The sequence below is a fragment of the Pogona vitticeps genome, chromosome 2 (genome assembly GCF_051106095.1).
Source record: "Pogona vitticeps strain Pit_001003342236 chromosome 2, PviZW2.1, whole genome shotgun sequence".
Taxonomy (NCBI): Eukaryota; Metazoa; Chordata; class Lepidosauria; order Squamata; family Agamidae; genus Pogona; species Pogona vitticeps.
Genome location: NC_135784.1, coordinates 312,420,311 through 312,448,172, shown reverse-complemented (window position 1 = coordinate 312,448,172; position 27,862 = coordinate 312,420,311). Strand labels below are relative to the sequence as shown.

At 59.1% G+C, this 27,862-nt stretch overlaps 2 protein-coding genes across 7 annotated transcripts; both read left to right on the top strand.

The window, feature by feature from the left end:
* Positions 1-717: 717 nt before the first annotated feature.
* On the top strand, positions 718-8,746 carry STOML2 (stomatin like 2). The gene is made up of 10 exons (XM_072993070.2): positions 718-855; positions 1,319-1,486; positions 2,031-2,130; positions 4,564-4,622; positions 4,839-4,940; positions 5,614-5,748; positions 6,245-6,389; positions 6,663-6,742; positions 8,060-8,188; positions 8,451-8,746. Exons 1-10 carry the CDS (start codon positions 805-807, stop codon positions 8,586-8,588), a joined length of 1,107 nt encoding a protein of 368 aa, XP_072849171.2. The 5' UTR covers positions 718-804; the 3' UTR covers positions 8,589-8,746.
* Positions 8,747-11,463: 2,717 nt separating this feature from the next.
* Positions 11,464-27,601, top strand: PIGO (phosphatidylinositol glycan anchor biosynthesis class O). Of its 6 annotated transcripts, none has more exons than XM_072993061.2 (11): positions 11,464-11,710; positions 12,367-12,875; positions 14,019-14,162; positions 14,751-14,874; positions 15,344-15,503; positions 15,914-16,087; positions 16,377-17,895; positions 20,020-20,223; positions 20,573-20,766; positions 22,505-22,575; positions 24,210-27,601. In XM_072993061.2, the coding sequence occupies exons 2-11, from the start codon at positions 12,368-12,370 to the stop codon at positions 24,337-24,339; spliced, it is 3,228 nt and encodes a 1,075-aa protein (XP_072849162.2). In that variant the 5' UTR covers positions 11,464-11,710; position 12,367; the 3' UTR covers positions 24,340-27,601. The 6 variants fall into 6 exon arrangements, with proteins under 6 accessions (XP_072849162.2, XP_072849164.2, XP_072849165.2 ...); XM_072993063.2 differs by lacking the exon at positions 11,464-11,710 and adding an exon at positions 11,717-11,894; XM_072993062.2 differs by lacking the exon at positions 11,464-11,710 and adding an exon at positions 11,761-11,928.
* Positions 27,602-27,862: the final 261 nt, after the last annotated feature.

Below are 27,862 nucleotides of genomic sequence, written 5' to 3'. Positions count from 1 at the left end.
CCGACGGCTCGCCTTCATGCCTGCCTGCCTGCCTGCCTGCCTGCCAGGAGGGGCTCTTTTTAACGCTTCCTCCTCTTTTGCGGAGAAAGGGCCTCTCTTCCCCCCCCCCAACTTCTCCTCTCCTCCCAACGGGCTTTCCGGAGGCCCTTCCACGCCGGTCAGCGGGAGGGGCAGCTTTGGGGAGAAGGTCGAAGGCTCCCCGGTCCCGCGGGGCTCTCCGAGACGGTCTCCGCCGCCGCCGCCGCCCGGACGAAGCGCTCGGGGGGGGGGGAAGCCTCGGAGGTGGGCACCGGGCGCGGCTTTGGTCCCTCTGGACGCGGGGACTCGGGGCGCCGTTCCCCCCCTCCCTCCCCGCTCTTCCCTTCCAGCCGCCGCCCACGAACGGGCCCCGTGGGAGGGACCAGGACCCGGGGCCCCGCTCTCCCCCCCGACTCCCTTGGCCGGCCAAGGGCGGAACTCTTCTCGCCGACTTCGTTCCGGCGGGGGAAGGCGTTCACCGTGGGACGCGGCGGCACCGGAAAGGCCGGCCGCGGCCTCTCTAGCCCACAGACCGTCAAGGGCGGTTGCCGGGCAGCCGCTCCTTCCTCCTCGCTCTCCAGCGGTTCCGGCTTGGCGGCGCCCTTTCTTCTGTAGTCCAGGCCACCCTCCCGAGAGGCAGCTTCCGGCTTCGCGTGCCCGGCTGTGGCCGCTCACGGTCGGTCCCTCTCTATGGTCGGCAGAAAGAGAGGGCGAGAGGAAGCGGAAGGCCGGTGCTTGGCGGCTGCCTTTCAGCAACGGACCAGTTTCCGGTCGCGGCGGAGGGCGATGCTGGCGCTGCGAACGGCGCGAGGGTTGGCCGGGGGGCTCCTGCGGGAGGTCGGTGAGCCGGGGGTGGGGGTGGGGGTGGGGGTGGGGGTGGGGGGCCCCGGAGGGAGGAGGCTTTGGGGGAGCGGCTGCCCTCCCCCTGCCTTGGGACATTTCCCCCTTCCCCAAACACACACACACGTGTGCGCGTCCGTCCGTCCGTCCGTAGGAAGGGCTGCTCTCCTCCCCGGCCCGGGTCGGGCGCTGCCTTGGGGGCTCCTCCTCTGAGGAAGAAGGGGGCGGAGGAGCCCAAGGGCGGGGGTGGGGGGGGAGGGCCGCGTCACCTTCCTCTTAAGGACTACAACGCCCAGCATCCCCGGCCGGCCAGGGGGCCTCCCCTTCTTCCTCCCCACTCCTGCTCCGGTGGGAGGGTCGGGTGCCCTTCGCCCTCCTCGGGCAGAGGGGAGGGGGAGGGGGAGGGTCCCCCCTCCTTCCCCCCCACCCTCCCTCACGTGGCCCTCTCCTCTTTGCGCAGGCCTGGCAGGGCGGCCGGGGGCCCAGGAGTCACCTCCCGTGGCCGGCCGCCGTGGCCCCCCAGCGATGGTCCTCGGGCTTGCCCAGGAACACCGTGATCCTCTTCGTGCCCCAGCAGGAAGCCTGGGTGGTGGAGCGGATGGGCAAGTTCCACCGCATCCTGGAGCCGGTAAGGAAGGAAGGAAGGAAGGAACCCGCCTGCCCCCGCGATCTTCACCCCCCAGGGAGCAGCCGGAGGGCCCCTGGGCTGAACTTACAGGGAAAGAAAGGAAGCCCGATTCGGTGCAGGAATCTGAGTCGGGGCACATCGGGCAGAGGGTGATTCCGGTTCTCTCCAAGGAATAACAGTTCCACCTAATGTTGTGTTATTTGCAAATTTAATAAGCATTCCTTGTGAACCCTCATTCCATAAAAACATGGAAGAAGCCCAGGCCTGAGCCGTGCGGTATCCCACTTTTTACATTTCTGTCCCACTGTAATCGGTGTAGACAAATTACCTGTGTGCATTCCAATATTGTAAGAGAGAGGAGGTGTGGGAGACCCTCAATTTAGGACCTTCCTGGACAACATCCCACAGATTCAGCCTTTGCCTAGATGGGTACAAGATACGGATTGGTTTTGGGGTTAATTACACAGGAATCTGCCATGCTTTAGAGACACAGAGAAGGTGTCACTTCCCATAAAAGCCTTCTCCTTTTGCTGATCCTTACCAGGGACTGAACTTTCTTATCCCGATTCTGGACCGCATTCGCTACGTACAAAGCCTCAAAGAAATAGTCATCAATGTGCCGGAACAATCAGCCGTCAGCCACGGTGAGAAAATCTGGTGGGGACCCTAAGAGGTGGACTGGCCTGTGGTGGCGACTGGCACTGGTGGGTCATCAGTGGGTAATTTTGGAGAGTGAAGTTGCTGTGGATTCCAACCAGCCCCATTGTTGGGGGAGGGGAGAATCCATGATTCATTAGCACCATGACAGCCCTAAACAGTTTGGGACCTCAATATTTGGCAGATCGTCTTCTCCCACCCAGATCTACCTGAATCACTCGACATAGCCAGCAGGGAGGGCTGAGGGGGTCTGATGCTGAGGGAGGCCCAGAAGGAAACAACAAGAAACTGGGCCTTCTTGGCGGTGGCCCCTCGGCTATGATTTTTTCTCCCTCTTCTTGAGTCCTGCCATCTTGGAAATGTGTTGTTTAGAATTAATTGTAAGAATTGTATTTTTGTATAGGTTTTTTGATGTGTTTAACCTATGTAAGCTGGGGAGAATGTCTCGGCCCCGTGGAGCCTCAGCTGTGGGTTCCGCAGGAGTCAATCATCTCTCCAATGCTGTTTAACATCTATATGAGGCTGCTGGGTGGTGTCATCAGGGGGTGTGGAGCATTGTGCCATCAGTATGCTGATGACACACAGTTCTACGTCTCCTTTTTATCTACCTCAGTGGATGCTGTACTGTCCCTTCAGCGCTGCCTGGAGACTTTACTGGAATGGATGCAGTCAAATGGGTTGAGGCTGAACCCGGACAAGACAGAGGTCTTGAGGGTGGGTGGCCCTTCCATTAGCGGTATAGGTAACTCCCATTTGGGGGGGTGACCCTTGCCGCAAAGAGCGAGGTCCGCAGCTTGGGAATACATCTGGACCCGGCACTTACCATGGAAACCCAGGTGGCGACCGTGGTCCGCTCCGCCTATTTTCATCTATGGCGGATTGCCCAGCTGCGGCCATATCTTGATCGGGGGGCCCTCACTACTCTAGTCCATGTGCTCGTAATCTCGAGATTAGATCATTGTAACACACTCTACGTGGGGCTGCCTTTGAGGCTGGTGCGGAAGCTTCAGATGGTCCAGAATGCGGCAGCCAGGCTTCTTAGTGGGGTGAGAAAACACCAGCATATCTCCCCCACTCTGGCTGCTTTGCGCTGGTTGCCCATCCGTTTCCGCGTTAACTTCAAAGTGCTAATGATCACTTATAAAGCCCTAAACGGTTTGGGACCTCAATATTTGGCAGATCGTCTTCTCTCACCCAGATCTACCCAAATCACCCGATATAGCCAGCAGGGACAGCTGAGGGGACTGACGCCGAGGGAGGCCTGGAAGGAAAGAAACTGGGCCTTCTCGGCTGTGGCCCCTGGGCTGTGGAACACCCTCCCAACCGAAATTCGGCTGGCACCCTCGCTGGGTGTTTTCAAAAGCCAGCTAAAAACTTGGCTATTCAAGCAGGCCTTCCCTCTAGTCAGTTAAGAGATTCTTATTTTTCTCCCCTTTTGAGCCATGCCATCTTGGTAATGTTTTCTTCTAATTAACTTTTTTAGTTGTAATTTTTATGATTTTATATATTTGATATTGTTCTGCTTTATTTATGGAAGCCGCCCCGAGTAGATATGGTCTAGAGGGGCGGGGTAAAAATCCAATAAAATAAATAAATAAATAAATAAATAAATAAATAAATAAATAAAATCTTGCATGTCTGCAATTTAAGCATCATTCCTTCATGTTCTTTGAAGAGCTGCGTTGCTACATTGGTTGACACCCATAAGCCCTCACAGCTGGGGTGAATTAGCTTCTAGATCCCATTTCCTTTCCATTATTTGTGGGCTATGAAGTTGCATGCTCCAAAGGTTTTAGGAACTGCAGTGACCAATTAGATCTGGAAAGCAGGGAGTGTCTGGAGGCTGCAGCCAAAGATCCACTCAAGAGAGTGGACAGGTTGGTTGTCCGGGTGGAATGAGAGAGGTGTAATAAAACGTCAGTGGCTCTTTGCCCAGAGTGGCCTGACAGAGCATCACTGTTTCTGCACACAGGTAACCTGCCAGGTTTTGCACACAGTGCAGGAGAGTCAGGGTAGAACTCTTTGCTCCTCTCTCAACTCAAGAGTTCTGCCATTAGATGATTTGCCAAGAATAATCTACAGTTTATTTGTAATTTTTCTATCCACAGTATTTTCTCTAATAGTTAAAGGAGATCAGAATTCTTTTCTTAAGTACCCATGCGTGTGTGCATGCATACACACCTACATAGATTTGTAAAAGCACCCTGGCCTCCTGCTTAATCCAACATCAGGGGAGCAGAAGGCTTGGTCCTTTTATTGCAGCTGCACCTTGCAAGACCTCCCTTATTCTGTTCTGGCAGGTAAAAGAATTGAATCATTCCTGGATTTTTGCCTGCTTGCATTGCTGCCTACTTTTTAGTTTTCTCAAGGAGGAGACCCTCCCCCTTTCTCTCCTGAAATAATTCCTGCTTTTCTTTCAGACAATGTCACCTTGCAGATTGATGGGGTGCTCTATTTACGCATCATGGACCCCTACAAGGTATGGCCTGGTCAGGTGGGGGAGGAGGAAGGCTGGGAGCAGGTCTTAGGCTTACGGGGCCAAGCTTGTTAGGAGCCCCCCTGAAGCACATGAAAGGAAGCCAAGGCTTCTAGTTCATTATTGTAGCCCTAGAAATTAGCTCGGGGAGTTGGGGGAGGCCGTGGGTGTAACCCATTGGTCCTTGCTGTCTTGCCTACGCCTCTGCTCCTTCTCCAGGCGAGTTATGGAGTGGAGGACCCAGAGTATGCGGTGACCCAGCTTGCTCAGACCACCATGCGATCCGAGTTGGGCAAGCTCTCCCTTGATAAAGTTTTCCGGGTGAGTCGCAGGAAACAGTAGGGGTGTGCCTGGTGTCCCTAAGGGGGGGGGAGGAAGGTGCCGGGGGGGGGCTAATGCTGCCATGAGATGACTGAGAGGGCTCCCGTTGCCCTGTGGGTGAGTTTCAGTGGAAGAAGCTTGCAGGGGACGGCTTAGGGGAGCCAGGAACCAAGGCATCTCCCGGGAGGAATGACACATCTGCAGCCAGAGAACTGCCTCTGCCCCTCAGCCATCCTGCCAGAGCCCTCTTTGACAGGTGGGCTGTGTGGTGGGCAGAGCCCTCGGCACGAGCAATGGAGAGGAGGTCTGCCTAGGCAGCCAGATTATGTTGGAGAAAGACAAGGCCCAGAGAGGCGCCAGCGTGCAGCGGTAGAGACCTACTCCGTAGATAAAGAGGTGCCACAGCAGATAACTCTGAAAATGTATTTTGTCAACAAAAGCAGGGCGCAGGCAACCGGTGAACAGAGTGAATGTGGCTGCATGCTTTGTTAACAGGGTAGGGCAAACTGGTGTAGAAATGGGTTGCAATGGGCTTGTCGGCCCAAAAGCCTTCCCTGGGAATTGGGAGCAGTGGCTTTTGGGAAGGCTGGATGGCCTCCTGAGCCGAGCTGAGCATCCTGTTTGTGCTTTTTTGGGTCCTGACTGCTCTCTGACCCTGCCCTTCCCTGCCCAGGAGCGGGAGAGCCTCAACGCCAGCATTGTGGATGCCATCAACCAGGCCTCCGACTACTGGGGCATCCGGTGCCTGCGCTATGAGATCAAGGACATCCATGTGCCGCCTCGCGTGAAGGAGTCCATGCAGATGCAGGTCAGGCGGCCCTTAGGAGTGGAACGACCTTGCTTGGAGTTAAAGCGCTCTGGGCGGGAGGGTTCTGAGTGGCGCAGGGGGAGGGACTCCCCCCTTTTGGCTTTCTGGCTTGGTCCTCTCTCTCTGAGCTGCCTGGGCAGTGGCCACAGTTGAAGCACGTCCGCTTCTGTTTCAGGAGCTCCCCCGGTCCTGGCGGGAGAGGTGAGCTCTGCTTTTGTCTTCAGCCAGGCCTCGGTGGAGGACGGTGGCCCAGCAGGGGCCTCTTCGCCACAGAGTCCGGATGTCGACACTTTGGCTTGCACAGAGCAAGGGGAGCCTGTCCTCACAGCTTTTCTTTTACTGTGTTCCTGTGACACTGTTCATGACACACCACAGTGGGCTCTGTTCCCACATCTTGTGGTTGAGGCTCGTGGGGAGAGGGAGGGAGGGAGGGAGGGAGGGCTTCTGTTCAACTGTGGGGAGGTCCCCCCACCCAAGCCCCGTTTTCCACTCGCAGGTGGAGGCAGAGCGGCGCAAGCGAGCGACAGTGCTCGAGTCAGAGGGGACACGGGAGTCTGCCATCAATGTGGCCGAGGGGCGGAAGCAGGCCCAGATTCTGGCCTCTGAGGGGGAGAAGATGGAGCAGATTAACCAAGCCGCTGGTAAAAGGAGGGGCTGCAATGCAGGGTGGGAGGCATGTGGGCGCCGAGTGGCTTTGCAGAGAGGCGGGCAAATGGATCCATGCCAGGAAGCGGCCGAGAGCTTGGAGTGGGCTCTTCAGGTTGCCCTCTTTCCTGCCTAGGCTTCCTCCGTAGGTGGGAGTTGGAGGCCAGGGTGGGAGGTGGCTCAGCCTCCCACGTCACAGGTTTGGTGCCACGAGCAAAGTGGCCGTGGGGGCCCTTGTGTGCCTGACGGCTTTTTTGCTTCTTTTGCAGGGGAGGCCAGCGCCATCCTGGTGAGAGCCCAGGCCAAAGCGGACGCGATCCGGCTGCTGGCTGCCGCTCTGGCACAGCAGGTGATTGGGGTGGGAGAGGAGCTGGGGAGGGGCCCCTTGGGCAAGGGCAGGCCCGGCCCCGGCTTCCCTGAACCAAGGGAGAGAAATTTCTGGCCGGCATTCAACTTCGGGAGGGCTAGAAGCCTGCTTTGGGCCGCGTTTCTCTCTGGGAGGGCAGCAGACAAGCTGTGTAAAAACAGTTAAACCTAGAAGGGCCCCCCATTTTGCCCCCTTAGTGCCCGGCTTCTTCCATGCTTATGGAGCACAGTGAGGTGGAAAAGGGAGGGCTGGCCTATCTGTGGGGCTCCCCAGGTCCAGGTTCATGTGGAGAAGCCCCGCGGAGAAGGGAGGCGGCCTTCTTCCGACTTGCTGCTCTCGGCTGGTAGGGGAGTCTGGCATTCCTTCTCCCTACTGTCACGTTACCCAGGTTGTCTCTCACACCTCTGGCACCTGCAGCCTCAGCCCAACCATCTCCTCCTCTGTGCTCCTCTGCTAAACCCAAAGCCACGGTCCCCGAACCTCTCCTAAGTATTGGGGGTTGCTCTTATAGCAGTGCCCCTCCCTCCCGCCAGCCAGCCAGTGCCCCCTCCCTCTTCCTTTCAGGGCTTTCTCTCTGGTTTGGCCGTTGAGTGAAAGCTCTCTGCTGTTCCTCTTCTTCCTGGCTCTGCAACACCCATCTAGATTGGGCCGTGATACTCAACAGTTCTTGGCTCCTAATGTGTTTCTTAAAGTTACAGTTAAAATAATGACAGTTTTATCCAGAAACAAAAGTAATTTATTTGGGATGAACAGGTAAATGGGAATAAGGGAAGGCTAATTTATGAAATCATAAATCTGGGGTGAAAGACAATTGTGATGTACAAGTTCTTCTGCAGTGTTCACACGCAGCTCCTCTCCAGCACCCCAGCTCAAACACAGCTCTTTCCACAGCTGTCACACAACACACTTTCTCAGAAACGTCTCTCCCTTGACCCTCTGGCAGGTGGACTCTCTGCCTGCCCCCTGCCCCCTACGTCCCACCCCCCCCTCCAGACACGTTCTGCCCCAAGGGCACCTAACCCTGCAATGGCTCATCCTCCCAACCATCCTGGCACCCACCTGGTGCAGATTTACCAGTCAGGCATCTGCAGCTAAAACATGTTTTGCCCATGAGGAGAGTTTCCCTTGGGATCTTACTCCCTGGGTGGTGGAGGCAAAGGGGCTCGATCCCCCGGGGAAGAGGCGCCTCCCTCTCAAGTGTAGGGGTCTGGAGAAGGCGGCAGGAGGGCCGAGCCGTGGGCTGCTCGAGCTCACAGGCCTTCTGTGTCTTCCCCCCGCCCTTTTCTTTTCTGCTCCCAGAACGGCCCCTCAGCAGCGTCCCTGTCTGTGGCGGAGCAGTACGTGAGCGCCTTCTCCAAGCTGGCCAAGGAGTCCAACACCCTCATCCTGCCGTCCAGCACAGGCGACGTGTCCAGCATGGTGGCCCAGGTCAGTTTGGAAGGGAGGCTGCCTACCTGGTCGGCGGCCTCCCTCGGGCCCTGTGGGGAGTCGAGAGGCCACCCGACCGCAGGAGTGTGGACGCTGGGGAGTTTCACCCGGCTGGGAGGGAGACAGGAGGGAAAGGCGAGGCAGCTTGAAGGCAAGAGGGTTGCTGGCTAGGTGGTGGCAAATTCTCCTCTCCTCTCTGGCCAACGGAGCGCTTCCTTGTGGGGCCGGCCTCTGACACGAATCTCCTCCTCTTTCTCTCTAGGCCATGGGGATCTACAGCTCCCTGAGCAAGCCACGGCCGGCACAGGACACGGGAGCCACCGCTGCCCCGTCTCTCCAGCCACACGACCCCCCAAGCACAGAATACCCAGAGGCAGCAGAACACTCGAGTGCCAGCTAACAGAGAAGCCTGCAGGCGTGGGATCCGGCCCGCTCCCACCTCCTGTGTGGGAGCGGACCCTGCCGTCCCTGTCCTGGACTCTAGCCCTCCCTTCTCCCCCTCATGTTGGTTTATTTTCTAAAATGGATTTAATCGTGTCATAAAAGGAGATGGCTTAAGCATGGCCTACTAGGTTCTTACGCTGTTTCTGCAAGTGGGGGAGCAGTTCTAAACTGCAACAGGGCTCTGAGCGGCAAGAGAAGAATCTGAGACTTTGGGGAACCTGGGGGGGGGAGAGAGCAGAACCTGTCCGGGAGCAAAGGGAAGCCTCTGGCTAAACCTTCCAGGGGTGGGGAGGGGGCAGTGTGCTCCCCACGTGGGCGGGAGGCCGTTCTGCCGCTGGAGGCTTGTGGCCGCTTGCTCAGGCAGACTTCTGCCGCTTGTTTCCCGCACATGCTGGTTTAGGCCTCTGCACTGACCCTTCTCCAGCTCCACCGGACAGGGAGACGAGACAACAGCCACCTCTTTCAGGAACCTTGGAGGAGAGTTGGCTGAACCCGATTTCCTTTCTGGCCCTTCTGGCTGGCAGTCAAGGATGCTGTCGAAAACCTAGGAAGACCCGGAAGGTTTTTGGGTTGTCTTAGCTTTTCTTGTTCCTCCTGCAGCTTTCCTCGCTTTGGATTTACTTCTTCTTGAGTACAATGTGGCGCGCAGGGGAAGAGAAGCGGAGGCCTCCCAAGTTCCTATGTGTTAGTCCTGAGCCGTGTCAGTCGGTGTGCAACAGGGGGGGCGAAAGGGAGGGAGCAACTGGCGAGGGTGGGGTGATCCAGACCCCTATCACAGGGGGAAGCTGCCCCGTGAATCCCTGTCGGCCTCACCTTAGAGGACGGGAAGGGACGCTCCCCTGGCCCTCGTGTTCTGTGCCGGGAAGGGTCGCTGCCTCTCCAGCAGGATTTTGCTCCAGGGAGCTCCCGGTGCCCAGCCATAGCGGAGGATCCTGTGGGGCGCTAGGAAGGGCAGAGCCCACCGGGACAAGCCTCCTGGATCCTCCCCTCTGTGCGGACGAAGAGGGAGCGTGACAGCCGGCCCTGGCGGCTCCGGATTCAAGTGTGAAGCAAAAGTGCTGTCGTCCCCCTGCGTGACACAGAGGGGGCTGGGGGGGCGTGATGGCTGGTCTCTCTTGTGTTGGCAGTAGGACAGCCCCGACTCTCTTGCCCGCCCTCCTGTGCTTTGCCAGGGTCCTGGGGGGGCTGAGCCTTCTCGGGGGGGCTTGTGCAGTGCCTCTTACCTCCCACAGCCCAGGCCAGCCTTGCAGGAGCGCCGCTGCCAGGAGGCAAGAAGGGTCCCTGGCAAACGTGTCTCCGAACAAGCTTTTAGCAGGAAACAGAGGTCAAGCCCAGGACAGGATGGAGGGGTGGGGTGGGTTGGTCCTGGCGCAAGAGGGACGAGAGGAAAAGGTGAAGAAGGCGGCAAGCAAGGGGGCCCAGAGGATGGGGAAGGCGCTTCCCGTGTGGAGGAAATGCTGCAACCCACGGGGGTCCGTGACTCTGTGTGTGTGTGTGTGTGTGTGTGTGTGTGTGTGTGTGTGTGTGTGTGTGTGTGTGTGTGTGTCTCTCTCTCTCTCTCTCTCTCTCTCTCTCTCTCTCTCTCTCTCTCTCTCTCTCTCTCTCTCTCTCTCTCTGCCTCTTCTTCTCCCCACTTGCAAAAGGCCCTCTTCCTCTTGGGGGGGGGGTCCCTTGGGGTCTTCCAGCTCCGGTCCTTCCCCTAGGAAGGCTGACTTTTCCAGGCCACCTGGTTGCCCGGGTGACCTGGCGGACCGCGGGGGGGGGGGACACGGACACGACGCTTCCCCTGGGCTTCCCATCCCTTTTAAGAGGGGGTGGGGGTGGGTCGTCCTTTCTTGCCACCAATATTGTGGGGTGTGTGTGTGCGCGCGTGCGCGTGCGTGGGTATCGTTGCGATGTTGCAGGGCCCGGTCCCCCCAACGACCCTCGCTACAGGGGTGTGTGTGTGTGCGTGTGTGCGTGTGTCCGTGTCCGTGGCAGGCGCTCCGGGACCCGGCACTGAGTTCGAGGCGCGGGAGGGGCGGCGGCGGCTAAACCGGCACCCCCCCGCCGCCGCCGCCGCCGCCGCCCCCGCATCTGTTGGGGGAGAAACTCCCGAGGAAGGACGCCTTGCGCCCCCACCCCGCGTGGGATTCGGGCCCGCGAGGGCTTTGCTGGTGGGGGGGGAAGAGAGAGAGAGAGGGCCCTCCCCCTCTGAACCAGCCTTGGGGGCGGCGCGGGGGGGAAGGAGCGTCCGGTTCCCCCGGGGAGGGGGAGGGGGCGGGTCGGATCCCTGCGAGCTCAAGCCCAAGAAGGGCCTGGACACGTGTTGGTCTTTAGGGTCCCCCCCGCAGGACGGAGGGTTATTCGTGGTGGGGGGGGAGCGGACGCGGATCTCTCTGGGTCCCTGCTGGGCAGGGCGGGTTCCCCCTTGAGGTCGCCGGGCCGAAGTCCAAGACCGGCCACCCCGCCCCCCCCCCGGCGGCGACCTCTGGGACGGCCCCCTTGTCGGGGAGGGGGGAGAGGGGCGCCTTTCTCCCCCTCCCCCCCTCCGCCTCCCCCACCTTTGCAAGGCCTGCGCAGCGGGGGTTGGGGCGGAGGCTTTTTTTGGGGGGGCTCGGGGCTTAGCCCTCGAGGTCGCCGCCGTGGGTTCTCACGGGGGGGGTCCGGGGAGGAGGGGCTCACTTTCTGGGGCGGCCCCTTCTTCTTCCCCCCCCCCGCCCTTCTCCGGCCCTGGGGATCTGCTGCCCCTCCTGCAAGAGCCTCTGGCCCGGGAAGCGGGTGGCCATTGATCTCCCGGGGAGGGCGAGAGAGAGAAAGAGAGAGCGTCCCTGCGCAGGAGCAGTCTACCGCGCGGCGGCGGCGGCGGCCTCCTCTCCTTCTCCCTTCCCTGCCGCCGGCTCCCCCTGGTGGCGGTCTCCGCCAGCGCAACGCAGCGCAGCTCCCGCCTCGCCCCGCTCCTCCACGAGGGGGCGCCGGCAGCCGCTCTGCCGCTCGCTCTCGCTGGCCCTTACTTCCGCTTCCTCCCCGCCCAGCCTCCCCCCTCCTTTCCCGGAAGGCCGGCCAGCGCGCGCAGGATCAGGGCCCCCCCGTCTCCAGGTGACCTTTGTCCCTCCCCCGACCTTTCCGTTCTTTTCCCCCTTCCCGGCCACCCCCCGCAGGGACGGTCACGTGGGCGGAGAGGGATCTGGAGCCCCCCTCTTTTGCCCCCTCCGGAGTGGGCGTTTATGCCCCTCCCCTCCCTCGCCCCGCCCCTCCGCCTCCCTCCCTGCAACCCTGCGAGGTAGGCCAGGCGGCGAGACTGAGGCTGGCCCAAGGTGACCCCCCCTCCCCGTTTCCATGGAAGCTGCAAGGGAGCCAGTTGGGCGGGGGGGCCACGAGAGAGGGCCGGATCCTGTTGGGGGGGGGGGTCAGTTCACTGCCCACAGTCAGGGAGGCCACCTGCGTCCATCTGCCCTTAACCAGGGGTCGGTCGGTGGGACGGACGGACACAGAGAGACACACAGAGGGGAGCAGCCTGTGCCACCCTACCTGAGGCACAACTGGAGTTCCCATCATCCTCCCCCCGGGACATCCAGGAGCCAAGAGTGGTGGGAGCTGGGCTCCCTCAGCCCTGGCACCCGTCGACTGACCCCACGGATCGAGGGCCGATGCACTAGCCTTCCTCCTCCTCCTCCTCCCCTTCTTCTTCCTCTTCCTCACCCCCTGACTCCTTTCTCTCTCTCTCTCTCTCCCTCCCCCCCCCCCGCGGGCAGCATGCAGAGGGCCCCGGTGCTGCTCTTCCTGGCCTGGACCTGCTTCCTCTTCTTCGCGGCCCTCGGGCTCTTCACCAGCGGCTTCCTCCTCATGCGGGTGGAGCTGGCCAACCGCAGTTCCTGCCTGGACCCGCCGGCCGGCTCCTCCTCCTCCTCCTCCTCCTCGCAGGGTGCTGGAGACCCCCTCGGCGCCTGCTGGCTGCCCCGGCGCTTCCCCAAGGCCGTCCTGGTCCTCATCGACGCCCTGAAGTTCGAGTTTGCCCGGTTCGACCCTTCCCGGCGGGCTCCGCGGCCCTACGAGAACAAGCTGCCGTTCCTGCACCAGCTGGCCAGCCGGCAGCCCCGCCACGGGCGCCTGTACCGCTTCCGGGCCGACCCGCCCACCACCACCATGCAGCGCATCAAGGGCATCACCACGGGCTCCCTGCCCACCTTCATCGACGCCGGCAGCAACTTCGCCTCTTACGCCATCCAGGAAGACAACCTGGTTTGGCAGCTGGCACAGAACGGTGGGTGCCTCCAGAAAAGGGCGGTGCTGAGGGTGACCCTCGCTTTCTGCCTCAGATTTCCTTGTCCTGACCCCTGCATCGCCTTTTCTTAAGGCCCAGGAAAGGCGGTCGGTTCCCCTCTGCCGCTTGGGCTTCTCCGCTTGTGGCATTTATCTTATTCCTGCCAGTTGATGGTGGCCTGCAGGGATTTCTCCATACCCGCCTCTCTCTTCAGAACAAGCCTGTGAGTTTGGTCAGCCTGAGGACCTTTGACTGGCCCCAAATCCACCTGGGAGTTTCGTGGCCAAGGAGGGAAATGAACCCAGGTCTCCCCACGCCTAGTTCAGTGTTCTCACAACTCATCCTGTTGGGTTATCCCTTGCTCTGGTTCTAAGGCTTTGTCTCTGTTCCCCCTCCAGCTTCTTTCCTTCCTTGGCTTTTGTAGCGGCAAAGGGCTCGGTTTTGTGCTGCAGATGTGCCCCGTAAGGTCTCACCTTGTCTAAGATAGGATAGGAGGGAGTGGTTGCTTTCTTCTCTTCTAGGCGATAAAAAGGGAAGACCTTGTTCTCTTGATCTGGGGGTGGTGCCTATGGTGGTTTGGGGGGGGGGGATCTGCAAGCAGGCCAGGGGTTGGACTGGGCGGCCTCAGCGGCCCCTGCTCGGATGGCTTGTGGTGAGGGAAGAGGCTCTTTCAGCTGCCCATCAAGGGAGTGGGCTTCACGCTGCGCTGTAGCCTAAAGACTGGACACATGCAGCAGGAGGAGGAGGAGCTGGCTTGTTTTTTTGGAAAGGGAGAATGGGAACGCTGTGGGCCTGCTGCTGCTTCTTTCTCTTCGCCAGACTCTCTTGGGCCACATGTCTCCTCATGTCTCCTGGGTCATTATGCTGTTCCACGATGTTCTCAGTTCAAAGAGCCGATCGGCCCGTGCACGTGTGGGGCTGAGGTCTGGATGTTAGCGAGGGAGCCCTAGAGAGGTTGAGGGTTAGGGTGTCAGCAGGGGAAGGGAGCAAGCTCCAGGGGCCCCAGAAGAACTCTCTGCCTGCCCTCCCAGAAAAAGTCCGGAGGGATGAGGGGAAGGGAGGGGCGCTGGGATTTCGCCATGGCTGGGCTCCCTCTCGGTGGGCGGGATGTGCTTCGCCAACAGCTCCCCGTCCTTCTTGCAGGAAGGAGGGTGGTCTTCATGGGAGACGACACCTGGGACGGACTCTTCCCCCGAGCCTTCTTCCGCTCATACTTCTTCCCTTCGTTCAACGTGAAGGATCTCCACACGGTGGATGATGGCATCTTGCAGCATCTGTATCAGACAGGTGAGCTCTCGTCCTTCCCAGGGTGGGTCCCAACTCTCTTCGGGAGGCTGCTGGGCAGCCGTTAAGGCACCCAGAGCTGGCCGGGCACCCTAAGAAAGGGGGGGGGACTGCTGGGTATCCTGGCTCCAAGGTGTTCAGGGCTTGGATGTCAACAGTAGGACATGGAACCGGAGGATCCGGCAGGCAGGCCGTGCTGCTCTTCGGGCACGGGTCCATCATGTGCTCTGGCGCAGCACTCCTCGGTGGGCCATAGCTGATCCCTGCTGTGCCGGCTGCAGCTCCTGGCCCAGGGGAAAGGCAACGCCACACAGCATGTTTTCGAGCCGTCTGTGCTGAGCACTTCTCTGTGGGTTCCCGAGGCAGCGTGCTCCCTCCCCAGGAGCTCTGGCCTGCCTGGGAGAGAGGACGACCTGCTGCTGCTGCTGCTGCTGGTCCTTCCTTTCTCCTCCTTAAGCGAAGCGCACCAGAGAAGATGAGGCCAGTGCCCCTTTTCCAACAGGGGCTGGGGTTGGCTCTCCTCCCCCCCCCCGTGTCACCTGCTGATTCTCTTCCTTCTCTCTCTCTCTCTCTCTCTCACTTGGGGTGCAGTGGAAGGCGGCCAGTGGGACCTGCTGATTGCCCACTTTTTAGGCGTGGATCACTGTGGTCATAAGCATGGGCCGGACCACCCTGAAATGGCCAAGAAGCTCTCCCAGATGGATGCCATGCTCAGGTAAGACTCCCGAGAGGAAGAGCGGGTGACGGGAGCTCTCGGAAATAAGAAGAGCGCTCAAGGTTTCCGCCAGGCTCCTATTCTGGAGGGGATGAGCCCAGATACTCCTGCTTTTACCCCACGGCCCCTCTGGAAAGAGCTTTCCGGGGAGGGACCCAGAAGAGGCTCCCCAGCTGGATGGGCTCCCTGGCCCCTGTCCTTTTTGGCTTCAGCCAAGGTCCGTGCCCTCTCAACCCGATGCCTGGCCACTGGTCCCTCTTGCAGGGCAGAGCAGCCACTCGGCTGGGCGGTAACCGTTTGGGGGGCAGAGGGTAGCCTCTCACAGGGTGAGCCACTGGGCTCAAAAGGATGGATGCTCCGGAAGGTGGCACAGACATAGGAGGGCAGCGCGTCACACCTGCTTTGAGCCGGGGGGGGGCTTGGCCCTGGCACAGAGAGGCAGCTGAAGCCCCCTGTTGTTGATGGACAGGTCACTGGTTGACCACCTGGCGAATGACACGCTGCTCCTGGTGGCAGGGGACCACGGCATGACCGGGACCGGGGACCACGGTGGGGACAGTGAAGAGGAGGTCAACGCGGCTCTCTTTGTGTACAGCAAGGCGCCCTTGTTCCAGAGCCCCCCGCCCGAGGTGAGTGGCCAGGCGGGTGCCTGCGCGCCCTTGGGGGTCTCGCCCTTCAGCCCCTCGGGAGGCTCCTCGGGAAGTAGGGTGGACGCCCTGCGGTCTCCAGTCTCCCACGAGGGGGCGGGAGCAGTCGTGCGCGAGGCAGGAGCTGGCTGCGGGGTTTTCTCCCACCCCACAGCTGACTCCTATTGGGGGGTGGGGGCTTTTCCATGCTCACTGCCCCTTAAAGCTGGGTGATGCAGCCCCGGGAGCCCCCTGGGCACCCCCCGGGTGTTTTTTCTCCCTGGGGAAAAGGACAGGAAGGAAGGGAAGCTGCTGGCTGGGCGTCGGGCCACTTCCCTGCCTTGGGCGCTGGTGTTCTCCACCTCCTCCGGCAGGCCCAACGTCGCTATCTCTCCCTTGTGTTCCTTCCCCAGGAGCCAGAAACCGTCCCGCAGGTGAACCTGGTCCCCACGCTGGCCCTCCTGCTGGGCGTCCCTGTGCCTTACAACAACATTGGGGAAGTGATGGCCGAACTGTTTGCGGTCGAGGGAGACAGAGCTGCCTCCACCCTGGCCCAGCTGGCAGCCTACCGCCTCAACGCCTGGCAGGTGAGAGCCGCTCCCAAGGCCCCCGGGCGGTGGGTGGGCCTTTGGACGAGAGGACCGGCCCCCGGTTCCCTCCCCCTCCTGAAGACGGGTGGGGTCATCCTCACCCTTCCATAATGGCTTCCAGTCCCTTCAGGGGTGGGGGTGGGGGACACTTTGCCTGTTCCTCCTTCCCTCCGAGCAGCCTCGGGTGTCCCATGGGCCACCCTTGGGTTAAGTTCCATCCCCTTCCCACAGAGGAGGGGGCCTGGCCTCCAGGGCCCAGTGACGGAGGCCCTCGGCTGTTTTACAGGTGGACCGCTTCCTGCACTCCTACTCCCGGGTGGCCCAAGACATCTCGGCAGAGAAGCTGCAGCGGCTCCGGGACCTCTTCGCGACCGCCGTGGAGGAGCATGAGCGGCTCCTGGCCCAGGCAGCCTCTCCGGGGCTTCCTCAGCTGGAGACGCTCCGAAGCCACTTCCAGCAGTACCTCCAGGAGGGACGGGCCGTCTGCGCCGAGTCCTGGGCCCGCTTCCACCCGGTCCGCATGGTCGCTGGCTGTGGCCTCCTGGGCTCCTCCTGCCTGCTCTGCTGGCTGGCCTGCCGGGCGGCTGCCGGACTGAACTTTTCCTACCGCCACCTCCTGGCCTACCCTCTGCTCTCGGGGGCAGCCGGAGCGGCTCTCCTGGGGTTTGCACACCTCTCCGGGTGGGCCAGAGTGGACCTCCTCCTGCTCTCTTCCTGGGCAGCTGCAGCCTCCCAGTTGGGGTTCTTCTGGCAGTGCTGGGCCAGGCGAGAGTCCCAGAGAGCCTCCACGGGCGGCGCCCACCCTCCGTTTGCGGGACCCAGCCTGAGTGAAAGGCGGCGGGCATGGCTAGGGCCGGCCCTGCCCTTCGGCCTGCTGTTCCTGCGCTGTGGCGCCATGCTGTCCGACAGCTTTGTGATGGCCGAGGCCCAGGTGGCCCCCTTCCTGCTAGTCTCGCTGGCGCTGGCGCTGGTGCTGAGGCTGCACTGGCAGGGCGCTCTGGAAGGCTCGCCCCTTGGCTTGCCGGTGCTCGGGCTGCTAGGGGTCGTCCTGGCGTGCGCGCGCCTCTCTGGGCTTTTCCGGCAGTGTCGCGAGGAGACGCCCGGCTGCCAGTCCTCCTCGCTCCTGGCCCCGCTCTCCAGCCTGCAGGAGCCCCAGGCGAAGAACCTCCAGTACCTCCTCTGCTTGGCGGGGCTGGCCGGGCTGGTGGGGGCCGTGCAGGGCTGGCTGCGCCACTACGGCAACCTCAACCGGCCCAGCGCCCCCGTCCTCTTTGTCCGCTGGGGGTTCCCCCTGCTGGCCCTCTGGATCGGCGGCTACTGGGCCGTGACCTCGGGGGCCGAGGAGGCGCTGGCCAAGCTGCGCGTGTGGGTGCAGCTGGCGCTGGTGGCCTTCCCCCGGGGGGTCTTTGGCCTGGTCGGGGCGGGCCTCCTCCTCCTCCTCTGGGACCCGGTGACCGTCTTGGTGAGGGACAGCCGGGAGCCTGCGGGGGCCGACCCCCCGCTCGCCTCCCCCAGCTCCGAGGCCGAGCTCCTCCTGGTCATCCCTCAGCTCTACCGCCGGATGCAGGAGTCCCTGAGGAGCCGCCTGGAGGAGGCCAAGGCGGGAGGCGGGGCCTCGGTGGCGGCGTACGGGCTGGGCAGCGTCTACTCGGCGGCCCTGCTCATCGGCCTGGCCCTGCTGGCCTTCCTGCTCCTGACGCTGCACCACGAGCGCCTCAGCCTGGCCTTCCTGCTCCTCTTCCTCCAGGCCTTCGCCCTGCTCTGGATCCTCGCCGCCACCTTCTCCTCCGGCTCTGCACAGGCGGGTGAGTTGGGGGAGGGCCGGGGGGGGCACGGAGGTCTTCACTCATGAACTGGTTGGGTTTGTGGAGGGGGTGGAAGGCATCCCGTCCTGGGGAGTGCCCCCGCTCCCTCAGGCGCCAGTCACGAGGGCCAAGGGTCTTTCCAAAGCGGCTTCAGGTCTGGATACAGAGGAGAGGTGAGCGGGAAAAGGGTCCCGGCGGGGGCAACCCCACGGAGATCCAACGGGCAGATGTTTGGACAGGTGGGCTGGCGCGGAAGCGGAACCCCTTCCACGTGTCATCGTCTGGGAATCCTGTCATCAGAAGGTCTCGAGGGTCGTCTCATCCGCCTCGCCCGTTGATGCCGGAACAAGTCCAGGCGTCCCAATAGTTGCCCCCCCCCGCCTGTCGTGGGCCCCTTGCTGGTCTTCCCTGAGGAGGACTGCTGGGAGGGCCCTGTTTGCCTTCTCCAGATCTCTGTTCCTTGCATCCGGGTCCTCTGGCGCCTTTAATGGAGGCAGGCAGGACCCCGAGTGTTCCTAAGTGGGATGCCGTTGAAGCCTTGAAGGTGCCCAGCGTGTGGAAGGGCCTTTGGGCTTTGCTGCCCTCTTACGCTGTGGCAAGAGGCTTTGCAGGGTTGCAGTCTTTGTAGGGGGAGGGGGCACAGCTCCCCCCCAGGATGCCGGGCTGGGCAACCTTGAGGGGCTGCTGGGTAGCCAGCCGGCCGAGCAGGTTGAGAGTCTCTGGCCAGCAGCCTCTTGTCTCCGCCGTCCCATTTCCTGGGCTCCCCCTCCAGAGCTGCGCCCGCATGGTGGCACCATTTGGCTCCTGAAAGAGGCTGGAGGAACGCCGGCTGCCATTCCTTTGGCCCTGATGGTCACCCCGTGGCCTCAGGCCAGTCACCGCCTCTCAGCCTGACCTGCTTCAGAGCACAGATTTGTGGGGAAGGTTCAGTCAGGGTAGGCAGGGCCTGCAGCCGCCTGAGTGTGAGGGTTCGTGTGTGTGGGCTGTCCTCTCTTCAATAAACGGACGAGACTCTTGAGGAAAGTCAAACGGCAACGTATTTATTTCTACTTTAACATCATCAGTAACTATACCCATGAAAGGGTTCAGGGACGTTTGAAGTCCAAGGTTGGGCTTGGGAGGAGTCCATAAACTTTGTACAAAAGGGTTAGAGTTCTCTGGGTTCCAGGGACCTGTTGACGGCGGCACAGGCCCTGGTCCAGGGTTCACTTCTTCGTCCAAGGATATCAAGGGAAGGGTCTCCTCGTCTCCACTCCAGCCGTCCCAAGAGGATCCGTCCTCTACTGTGAAGCCCCAGGGGCCGGGTAACCCCCCAGCTTCCTCAGTTCGGCGATGTGCCATTGACGCTTCCTTTCCAGCTCTCTGGCTACCGCCTCTCTCTCTTCCCGCAGTTTCCTACGCCACTCTTTCGCCTCCGTCTCGCCCCAGTAAGACGGACGAGGCTTCAGCCCCAGTTGACGGCGTCTCTCTGCCTCTTCATGGGGTACTCGGACTTGTTCCCACTTGTGGGTCCAAGGGTCCTCCATCCACACCCACTCCCAACCGCCTGGAATATCCTGTGGTCTTCCCCTTATATCTCCCATCCCAGCCTCTATCTCCTCCCCCCTCTTTCCCGCCTGAAACCGTCCCGTTTCGCGGGCAATTTTTAACCCCTTCATGTCCTCTTCTAAGTCCCGGGTGTCTACCCCCTTGCTTAGGGTGAGGGTTCCGCCGCACTCTGCCCCCCAATCAGGGGTTTCCACTCCTTTCTCCTCCCGTCGCGGTGGGGATGGTGGGGGGGAAGTCTGGGTCTGGTTGCTATTCTTCGAGAGCAGCGGCACTCCAACCATGGCTTCCACCTTGGGAGCCTCACACTGAGCCACAGAGGAAAGGGAGGAGAAGGACCGTCTTTGGGTGGGCAAAGCCTTTGCTGCTCCCTTGGCCCCATCACCTCATGTTCCCAGCCACTGGCTAAGCCTTTGGAATGGTTTGTTTTCCTTTTTTTTACTCTTATTATTTGACAATGTTATTCTTGTTCTATATTATTAGAATATAGCTTATATGTTAATGGGGAGATGTGAAAATCTACAAATTAAATATGCAGCGTGTAAAAGTGCCACTCCTTCTCCTCCTCCCTCTTCTCAGATCCCTTCGTGGTGCCCTGGGAGGCTCCCGTGGCCTGGGCCCTGGCGGCCGCCCAGTTTTTCTATGCCACAGGCCACCAGCCCGTCTTCCCCACCATCCACTGGAACGCGGCCTTTGTGGGCTTCCAAGAGGGTCACGCCGGCAACGTCCTCCCGGCCCTGCTGGTTGGGGCCAACACCTTTGCCTCCCAGATCCTCTTTGCGGGTGAGTCCCCGGCCGGCCTTCCTGCTCCCGGCTCAGGAGGGGTTGTGCGGCTCTCTGGGTGGGGCGGTGGGAGTCCTCCCGCTTTCTCAGCTGCTTGGCGTTGGGGTGGGGGGTAGTGGCCGACAAGGAGGGCTTCCATTTGGGCTCCCCCTCCTCACAGAGCCCCTCCCGGGAACGTGCATCCTTTCCGTCTTCTGGAGAAGTTTGCACTGGGCTGTGCAGAACGTTTCCTCCTGGTTTTGAGGCTGGGCCCCCCTTGGGAACAGGCATGCTCAGCTGGTATGTTTGTGACTCCCCCTTTTCTCTCTCAGTGATCCCCCCCCCACTTGTTTTTCCTCTCCCGAGGTAGCCGGCTGCCCTTTGCTTCTGCTGTGGCCATTTGTCTGTGAGACGCTCCCTGGCGCCAAGGGCAGGAGGCCCAAAGGGGAGACTCACAGCAGGGAGGAGCAGATGATGGAGATGCGGCTCCGGGAAGCCCCAGAGAAGTTCTCAGCGGCGCTGCTGCAGTTGGGACTCAAGTACCTCCTTGTCCTTGGAGCCCAGGTACCTCCTGGGAGGCGGAGCCCCAGGAAGGCTTTGCCAGAAGGGAAGGGCGAGACACCCAGGATGACGGGCAGGGGCTTCGCTTCTGAAGGCTTGGCCGGCCGGCCGGCCGACTGGCTAGCACATGTCGGGGACAGGAGCCTTGCAAAGCCTCCGTCGGAGACCGCGAGGGCTGCCCAGGGGAGAAGGGAGGTGAAGGGGAGGTGAAGAAAGTCCCGCAGGAACACGACACCCCTGTGTCCGCAGGACAGGAGAGAGCAGAGAGAACAGCAGGCGAGCCAGTGGAGCCTGGCTTCGGGGGGGGGGGGCTGCAGGAGGGCTGCCAGGGCACTTCCCTCCAGAGCTGTTTCTGCAGCCTGTCTATGCCTTAGCATGCATGGCAAGTAACCCCAGGGCGAGGGTCCAGTGCCACCGGGCTAACTCAGTTGGTCTTTCAGCATGCTGTTGTTGTTTTTTTCCCACTGGGAATTTTATCCTGGTTCCTTATTTAGAATTATCTCTTGGTACGTGCTGTCAAGTCGCTTCTGACTTATGGCACTCTTATGAATGAGTGACCTCCAGAAAAATGGCCTGTCTACAACAGCCCCTCTTGTAAACTCAAGGCTGTGACTTCATTTATTTATTTGTTAAAAACATGTTCACCCTGCCTCTCTCCTAAGAAGGATCCCTGGTGACTTACGAAGTCAGTCCGGCCCACATCTGGCCTTCGTCTTTTCCAACAAGCCTTCCACTTTCCCTCGCATTGTTGTCTTTTCTTGGGCCTGCTCTGTTTCATAAGAAGGCAAAGCAGGCCACAAGGAAAACAGCATGACACTTGAAAGGGTTTAAACTGCGTTCAGCTCCTTTCACGTTCCATACTGTTCGATTGTGTTTAACACACAAAAGAGGGCTTAAACCTTGAACCGTGAAACCGCACATACGTTGCAGACCTCAGCAACCTCTTCCAGCTTAAACCTTTGCTTCAACCGGGTGGCAAAAGGGAACGGTCCTTGGCACCAACCAGGCCTTCCGGACGAAAGCTTTCCACAACCAGAGCCCTCCCTTTTCTCTCCTGAATGGTGGTTGCTGAAAGAGCTGCCGCTCCTGCAAGCCGGTCTTCGTGATCAGGCTGGTCACGTAGAAGGGAAATCATTCTGTTCGGTAACCAGGCCACACCAGCAGTGTGAGTCATCTTCAGCATCTTGAGCTGTCTCTGGAAATGAATTGGTTGCCCGTGCAATCCTTTCAGAACTGATCTCGCCTGGCTCCTGCCCGGTGTCCCCGCTAGAAGTCGAGCTGCTGCAAATTGCGATCGTTGCAGGATCTCTCTGGTCTCCAAGAGGAGTCCCACGGAGAGTGCGCTGCCGCAGTCTGAGCTGGAAGTGACCAGTGCTTGAGCTAAGGCCGCCAGGCTGACTGTACCTGGGAACGGCCAACTTGTCACCGCTGAGTTCCCTTTTGGCCTCCTGCCTCATCCGTGTCCTGAGTGCGGTCGCTTGGAAAGCAGCTTGAAGTCATCCAGAGATCTCACTGTCAATGTTGTGCCAGGGCACAAAGCCAAGCCGTAAGAGGGTGAGGGGTGGGGCGGGGGGGGGACGGTGTTCCAGCAAAGCACAAAGTCCCTTGCTTCAGCCAGTGCCGCCCCTCTTAGCCGTGCTGTGGCTCCCTTGTGCGCGCCCAGCCTGATGCCGTCTCCCTGCACCCCTCCTTCCCACTTTCTCTCTCCCTTCCCTCTCTCCCTTCCCTCTTTTTCCAACAGCTTCTGGCTTGTGTCCTGGCAGCCATTATCCTCAGGAGACATCTTATGGTTTGGAAGGTCTTTGCCCCAAAGTGAGTAAGGTGGGCTTCCTTTCCGGGAAGGCCATATGGCGATATGAGGTGGTGGTGGTGGAGCCGGGCAGGGGACGGGTAGATTCAGGGGCACAGCAGTCCCCTGTCAGTTGCTTCCTTCCTGGGTTGTGCATCTACCTGGCCAGTGAGGTCCTTTGCCCATCTTGGCTGCTCTGTGTGATTCAGGCTGCAAGTTTAGGCCCTTCAGGCATGCGAGCGAGGGACGAAGAGTGCAGTCCTTCTAGCAGGCGTGAAGCAACCCTCCAGGTCTCTGGAGCTGGTGAGCCCGAGGCTGGGAGTTCGAATGCCCCCCACCTCCTTGAGGGGCTGGACTTGAGGATCCAGAGGAGGGTCCCTTCCAGCTCTGCCGTTCTAAGACTGTTATTATTGTTGTTGTTTATGTGTGGGTGGCCCCTGCCCTGCTTTTCCAGGACAATGGAGAATGGCTGCTGGAACAAGCTGTTGATTGGAGAGCAAGGGAACTCTTAAAGGGCCAAGAACATGAAACAGGCAACTGAGAGCGCCAGGGAGTTAGCTTCATCCCCACAGTCTTGGGAGCCAGTGCCCCCAACCAAAGGCAGAGCCTCCCCCTAACCCTTGACCCGGTCTAGGGCCCCTGGCAGGCGCCCCCAGGCAAGGGGTGCCGCAACACAGGCGCTGAGTGCGTTCTGCCCGTTGTCCCTAGAGGCGAGCGGCGAAGGCTCCTTCCCCCACCAGTCCTCCACAGGCCCAGCAGGCAGCCGCCATCCCATAAGGGTGGCCATTCTTCAGAGAGGGAGAGCCAAACTCTACCCGGACCTGGCTGGCCTCTTTGGTGTAGCGGACCACGAGGTGAGGAGGAGCCGGAAGCTGACCTGATGGAGGCCAGTAAGCCAAGCTGACTTGGGGGGGGCATTCGCCCCCCTCTGCTGCTTCCTCCGTTGGCGGTGGTTCTCATGCCTCCAGGCTGGGCAGCTGTCTCTGGCAGCACCAACCCCTCGCCCCCATGCCCGGTCTCTGGATCAGAGGGGTGTCCCACCTCCCATCCAGCGGTTCCTCTTTAAGGTAGCAGCCGCCCCTCCTGGCCCTCGCCGCCCAGCCTTCGGTCTTCCTCGGCCGTCTTGCATTCCTCTTCTGAGCCAGGTCCCGCCACGGCTATGCCTTTGGCCTCGAGAGGGTGGCCTGCCTCTCTCTGGCCATCGCCCCAGCCCACAGGGACGATGGAGACAGTAACTGCAGGGAAGGAGTCTCCAGCCGTGCCCTCTGAGAGGTGGTCAGCCCACTCTTGCCACTCGGGGAAGGGGGGGGAGAGACACCCTTCCCAGTCCCGCACAATGTATTTTAGTTTGTTTATGAACCCACTTATACAGGTCTGAGTAAAAGCCATGAAATCACTTTTAAAACGACTCCCACAAAATGAATTAATTAATAAAGCCACCGCCCAGTTGATTGCAAGTCCTCAGCTGACCTCCGACTGCAACTTCCGGCAGCCTTGGGCACGAGCTGCGCTGGCTAGGATTTCTGGGAGTGGGCAGCCCAGGAACCTCTATGGGGGACCCCTGGCGCTAGAGGGCTTCACGTGGGTCGTCTTCTGGGCCCATCAAGGGCTGCCCAGGCGGCTGGTCCCTGACGTGGCACTTCTGTTTTTCTGCCAGGTTCCTCTTCGAAGCCCTGGGCTTTGTGGTGAGCAGCCTCTTCCTCCTGCTGGGCATCGGCCTCGTGCTGCGGGTGGACTGCGCCGTCAGCGCCTGGTTCAAGAGGGTCATCCTTGCTCAGTCCAGGTAGTGCCGGAGCAGGAAGGGAGCCGAGGAGAAGCTGGCCTCCAGGGAACTGCGGAGCGACCCGCTGGCCCTTCCCATTTGGACCCGAGTCTCTTCCATCCCGTGTTCTGGACCCGATGCTTCTCCCGCCTGCTCTCAAGCAGGGGCTGCCCCGCCGGCTCTTCTGCCTTGCAGGGAAAGCTTTTATGGAGCCAGCCGGTGACTGTGACCTTACCTGCCGCCTGGGAAAAGTCTGTGGATCTCCTGTGAAACAGCCCCTCGAGCCCCTTTCTGGGCCCGGCAGGAAGCTTGCCTGGATGTGGGAAGAGCGCACAGGGCAAATCCCTACTCTCAAGTAGAAGCAGGGAGAGGGTACAGGAGATCTTGCTGGGCGTTGGATCTCAGGACTGCCCTTCCCTCCCTCTGGTGGGTGACTTTTCAGGACTACCTCCTTTATGAGTCTGAAAGTTTGAGCCGCCACCACAGACGTGTGTGGGAAGGGAACAGCCGTGCCTGGAGAGGAGAGGATGAGAGAAGAGGCCCAGCTGTAGGTCAGCAAAGCCCTCTGTGTGCCCGTGGCTGGTCAATTGGGCAGACCACAGGGAGAACTGATGGCCTGGCCTGCTAGTAGGCAACTAAAACCCTGCCCTCTTGCACCTATTTTGGGTTTTAGAACTCTATCCTTGGCTTTTTGCAATGAAAGCTCGGCATGCCAGGTTTCCTGGGTGGGTGGATTGGTGCTTGCCTGACAAAGCGGACAAGATGCATCTCTGCCAGCCCTTAGCTGCTCCAGCAGGTTTGAGACTGCAGAGGTCGGGTGAGGTCTTTACATTCCTTTTTTTGGGGGGGGGGTGCATTTGTGCATGTGCACATGGGGGGTGAGATTGAAAATAGTAGGGTTGTATGAAACAAAGGCAAATGAAAAGGGCCCTTTATCAAAGAACTCTCAAAGCAATATACAAACACCTTTTTGTTAAAACTACTGCTCTCTTTTACATGAAACCACAATAAACTCTTTCTACAAGAATAATAAATACACATGAAAGTTATTTCAAAATAGTGTGTTTATGATGATCTTATAACTACATATTAAAGGCCTCTGACAGGAAAAAAGAGGCTCCAATTTCATATTAATACAGAGAAATCCATTTTATCATAGCAGCTCATGATTATACAGTATGTTTATATATCTGTTCTCATGATTTACTGTAAAGGTTCCCCTTGACATTTAGTCCAGTGGTGCCCGACTCTAGGGCTCATCCCCATCTCCATGCCATAGAACCAGCATTTGTCCGAAGACAGTTTCTGTGGTCATTTGGCCAGTGCGACTTAGGCACGGAACGCAGTTACCTTCCTACCATGGTGGTACCTATTTACTCGCATTTTTGCATTTTGCATGCTTTCAAACTACTAGGTTGGCAGTAGCTGGGACAAGCGACGGGATCTCACTCCGTCGCATGGATTCGATCTTATGATAGCTGGTCTTCTGACCTTGCAGCACAGAGGCTTTTGCAGTTTAACCCGCAGCGCCACCACGTCCCAGTTATGATTTACTGTGGTTTCAGGTAAAGGAGTTTTTATTTCTACAACAAAAAACATTGTGTACTGAATTTAGATTTCTTTGGTAAAGGACCGTTATGGTCTGAGATATAGTGGGCAAAGCACACACATTTTCTTCTTGTGGTTGCTCTGCCTTTCTAATTTCTGCTGGCCTATTTTGGGGGATTCCCTTTTTGCTTGATCTGGAGTTAGAAACATGATGGGCAGCCGTCATCATTTTTCCAATGGCAAAGGAGTGCTGATGCAGGTAATCAGATGAGTTTAGTGGATGCTCCTGTCTTCTGACTCTTTTGTGCATTTGTTCTGATTCAGCGTTTCTTCTCCCATGTCCTCACAAGGGTGTGTGTATTGCTTCTGCCTCTCCCTACAGGGAACTGGTGCCTTAGATTCATAGAATCATACAAGTGACATTGGAAGGGGCCCATGAGGCCATCAAGTCCAGCCCCCTGCTTGATGCAGGAATCCAAATCAAAAGATATCTGCCTGGTGATTGTCTTAAGTTTCCCTTGAAGGCCTCCAGTGTTGGAGCACTCACCAACTCCCGAGGTCACTGGTTCCACTGTCGTACTGCTCTAACAGTTAGTATGTTTTTCCTGATATTCAATCAAAATCTGGCTTCCTGTAGCTTCAGCCCCTTATGATGTGTCCTGCACTCTGGGATAATCAAGATCCTGCCCCTCCTCTGTACGACAGCCTTTCAAGTATTTTTAAAGTCTTGTATCACCCTTCTGTCTTGTTTTCTCCAGGCTAAACATTGTGTATCCACCTGACACTTGATCTATCAAGCTCAAGCTAATCAGGGTATCATGGGGCACGTCGTCAAAGGCTTTGCTGAAGTCAAGATATGCTATGTCCACCGCATTCCCTCTGTCTGTCAGGGAGGTGACCTGATCAAAAAAATGAAGTCAGGTTAGTCTGTCAGGATTTGTTCTTGACAGCTCCAAGTTGGCTTCTGGTTATTACTGCATTGTTTCTAGGGACTTGCGTGGTGCCCCTTTTATAATTTGTTCCAGAATTTTCCCTGGGATTGATGTCAGACTGACTAGCCTGTAGCTACCAGGTCCCTCTTTTCTGCCCTGCCAGCTCTACCTGCTCCTGCCAGCTCTAGCTTTCCTGGGACTTGGTCCTGGAGATCTTAAGAGGAAAAGCCTGAGGTATTTTCTGACTTAGATGCTGCAGAATCCAAGCGCTCCTCCTCAGGATTGCTTTCAATTCTGCGAGAATGTTTGGTACGGCTTTGAAAGGCAGGCGGCTCCTTCCCTCCTGGGCTTCGGCAATCACTTCCAGGCCAACTCTGCTCTCGGATCTCCCTGAAACAGCCCTGATGGGATCTGAGTGATTTCTCTGAATCTCTTTTAGAACCCTGCGTGGTGTGACCATCCAGGGACACAGGACTGCACCTCTTTTATGTTGTGAGAAACTAGCATCTCGCAGTTTCCTTCATAGATCCATTCTGAGGTACTCAAGTGAATGAAAACCCAACGTTGCTTGTCTTAAAATTAATGGAAGCAAAACTCTTTGGTTTAAAAAATGGGGAGGGGGGCGTTAAAGGAGGTGATAGTGTTGTTTTGAGCGTAACAGGCGTGGTTTGATTGTCCCGGCCGGAGCTGCTGTAGGCAATACCTTGCTTTGTCAGGTGGAGAAAGCTGTTAATGCAGTGTTGATGTTCCATCTTGAAAGGGATGCTATGTACAATACAATACAGAGTGAAGGGTACAAAATCAAAACTCCTTCTTTGTGATGCAGTTGTCCTGTTTGGGTAGAAAAAAGGGAAATCGGCATGTTTCGTCTCTTGCCAGTCAGGCCAGAACAGGGATTTCTCCCCTGTGTTTCTTCTCCCACTGAAAAAAGCAAAGCAAAGCACCTCAATCGGCGATTGACCGTTGACCCTGCCAGTGGATAAATCACAGTCCCTTGGAAGGCCTGGCGCCGTCTTCCCATGAAGCAGGTGGGCAAGCATTACCCACCAGGCCAGAATCCTGCGTTTA

Excerpts from the sequence above, each read along its gene's own strand:
- STOML2 (XM_072993070.2), top strand. The coding sequence starts at position 805 with ATGCTGGCGCTGCGAACGGCGCGAGGGTTGGCCGGGGGGCTCCTGCGG. Across the intron at positions 2,131-4,563 it reads ACAATCAGCCGTCAGCCACG|ACAATGTCACCTTGCAGATT; the intron begins GTGAGAAAATCT and ends CTTTTCTTTCAG. Across the intron at positions 8,189-8,450 it reads TGTCCAGCATGGTGGCCCAG|GCCATGGGGATCTACAGCTC; the intron begins GTCAGTTTGGAA and ends CTTTCTCTCTAG.
- PIGO (XM_078384196.1), top strand. The coding sequence starts at position 11,951 with ATGGAAGCTGCAAGGGAGCCAGTTGGGCGGGGGGGCCACGAGAGAGGG. Across the intron at positions 16,088-16,376 it reads ACCGCCTCAACGCCTGGCAG|GTGGACCGCTTCCTGCACTC; the intron begins GTGAGAGCCGCT and ends GCTGTTTTACAG. Across the intron at positions 22,576-24,209 it reads TGGAAGGTCTTTGCCCCAAA|GTTCCTCTTCGAAGCCCTGG; the intron begins GTGAGTAAGGTG and ends TTTTTCTGCCAG.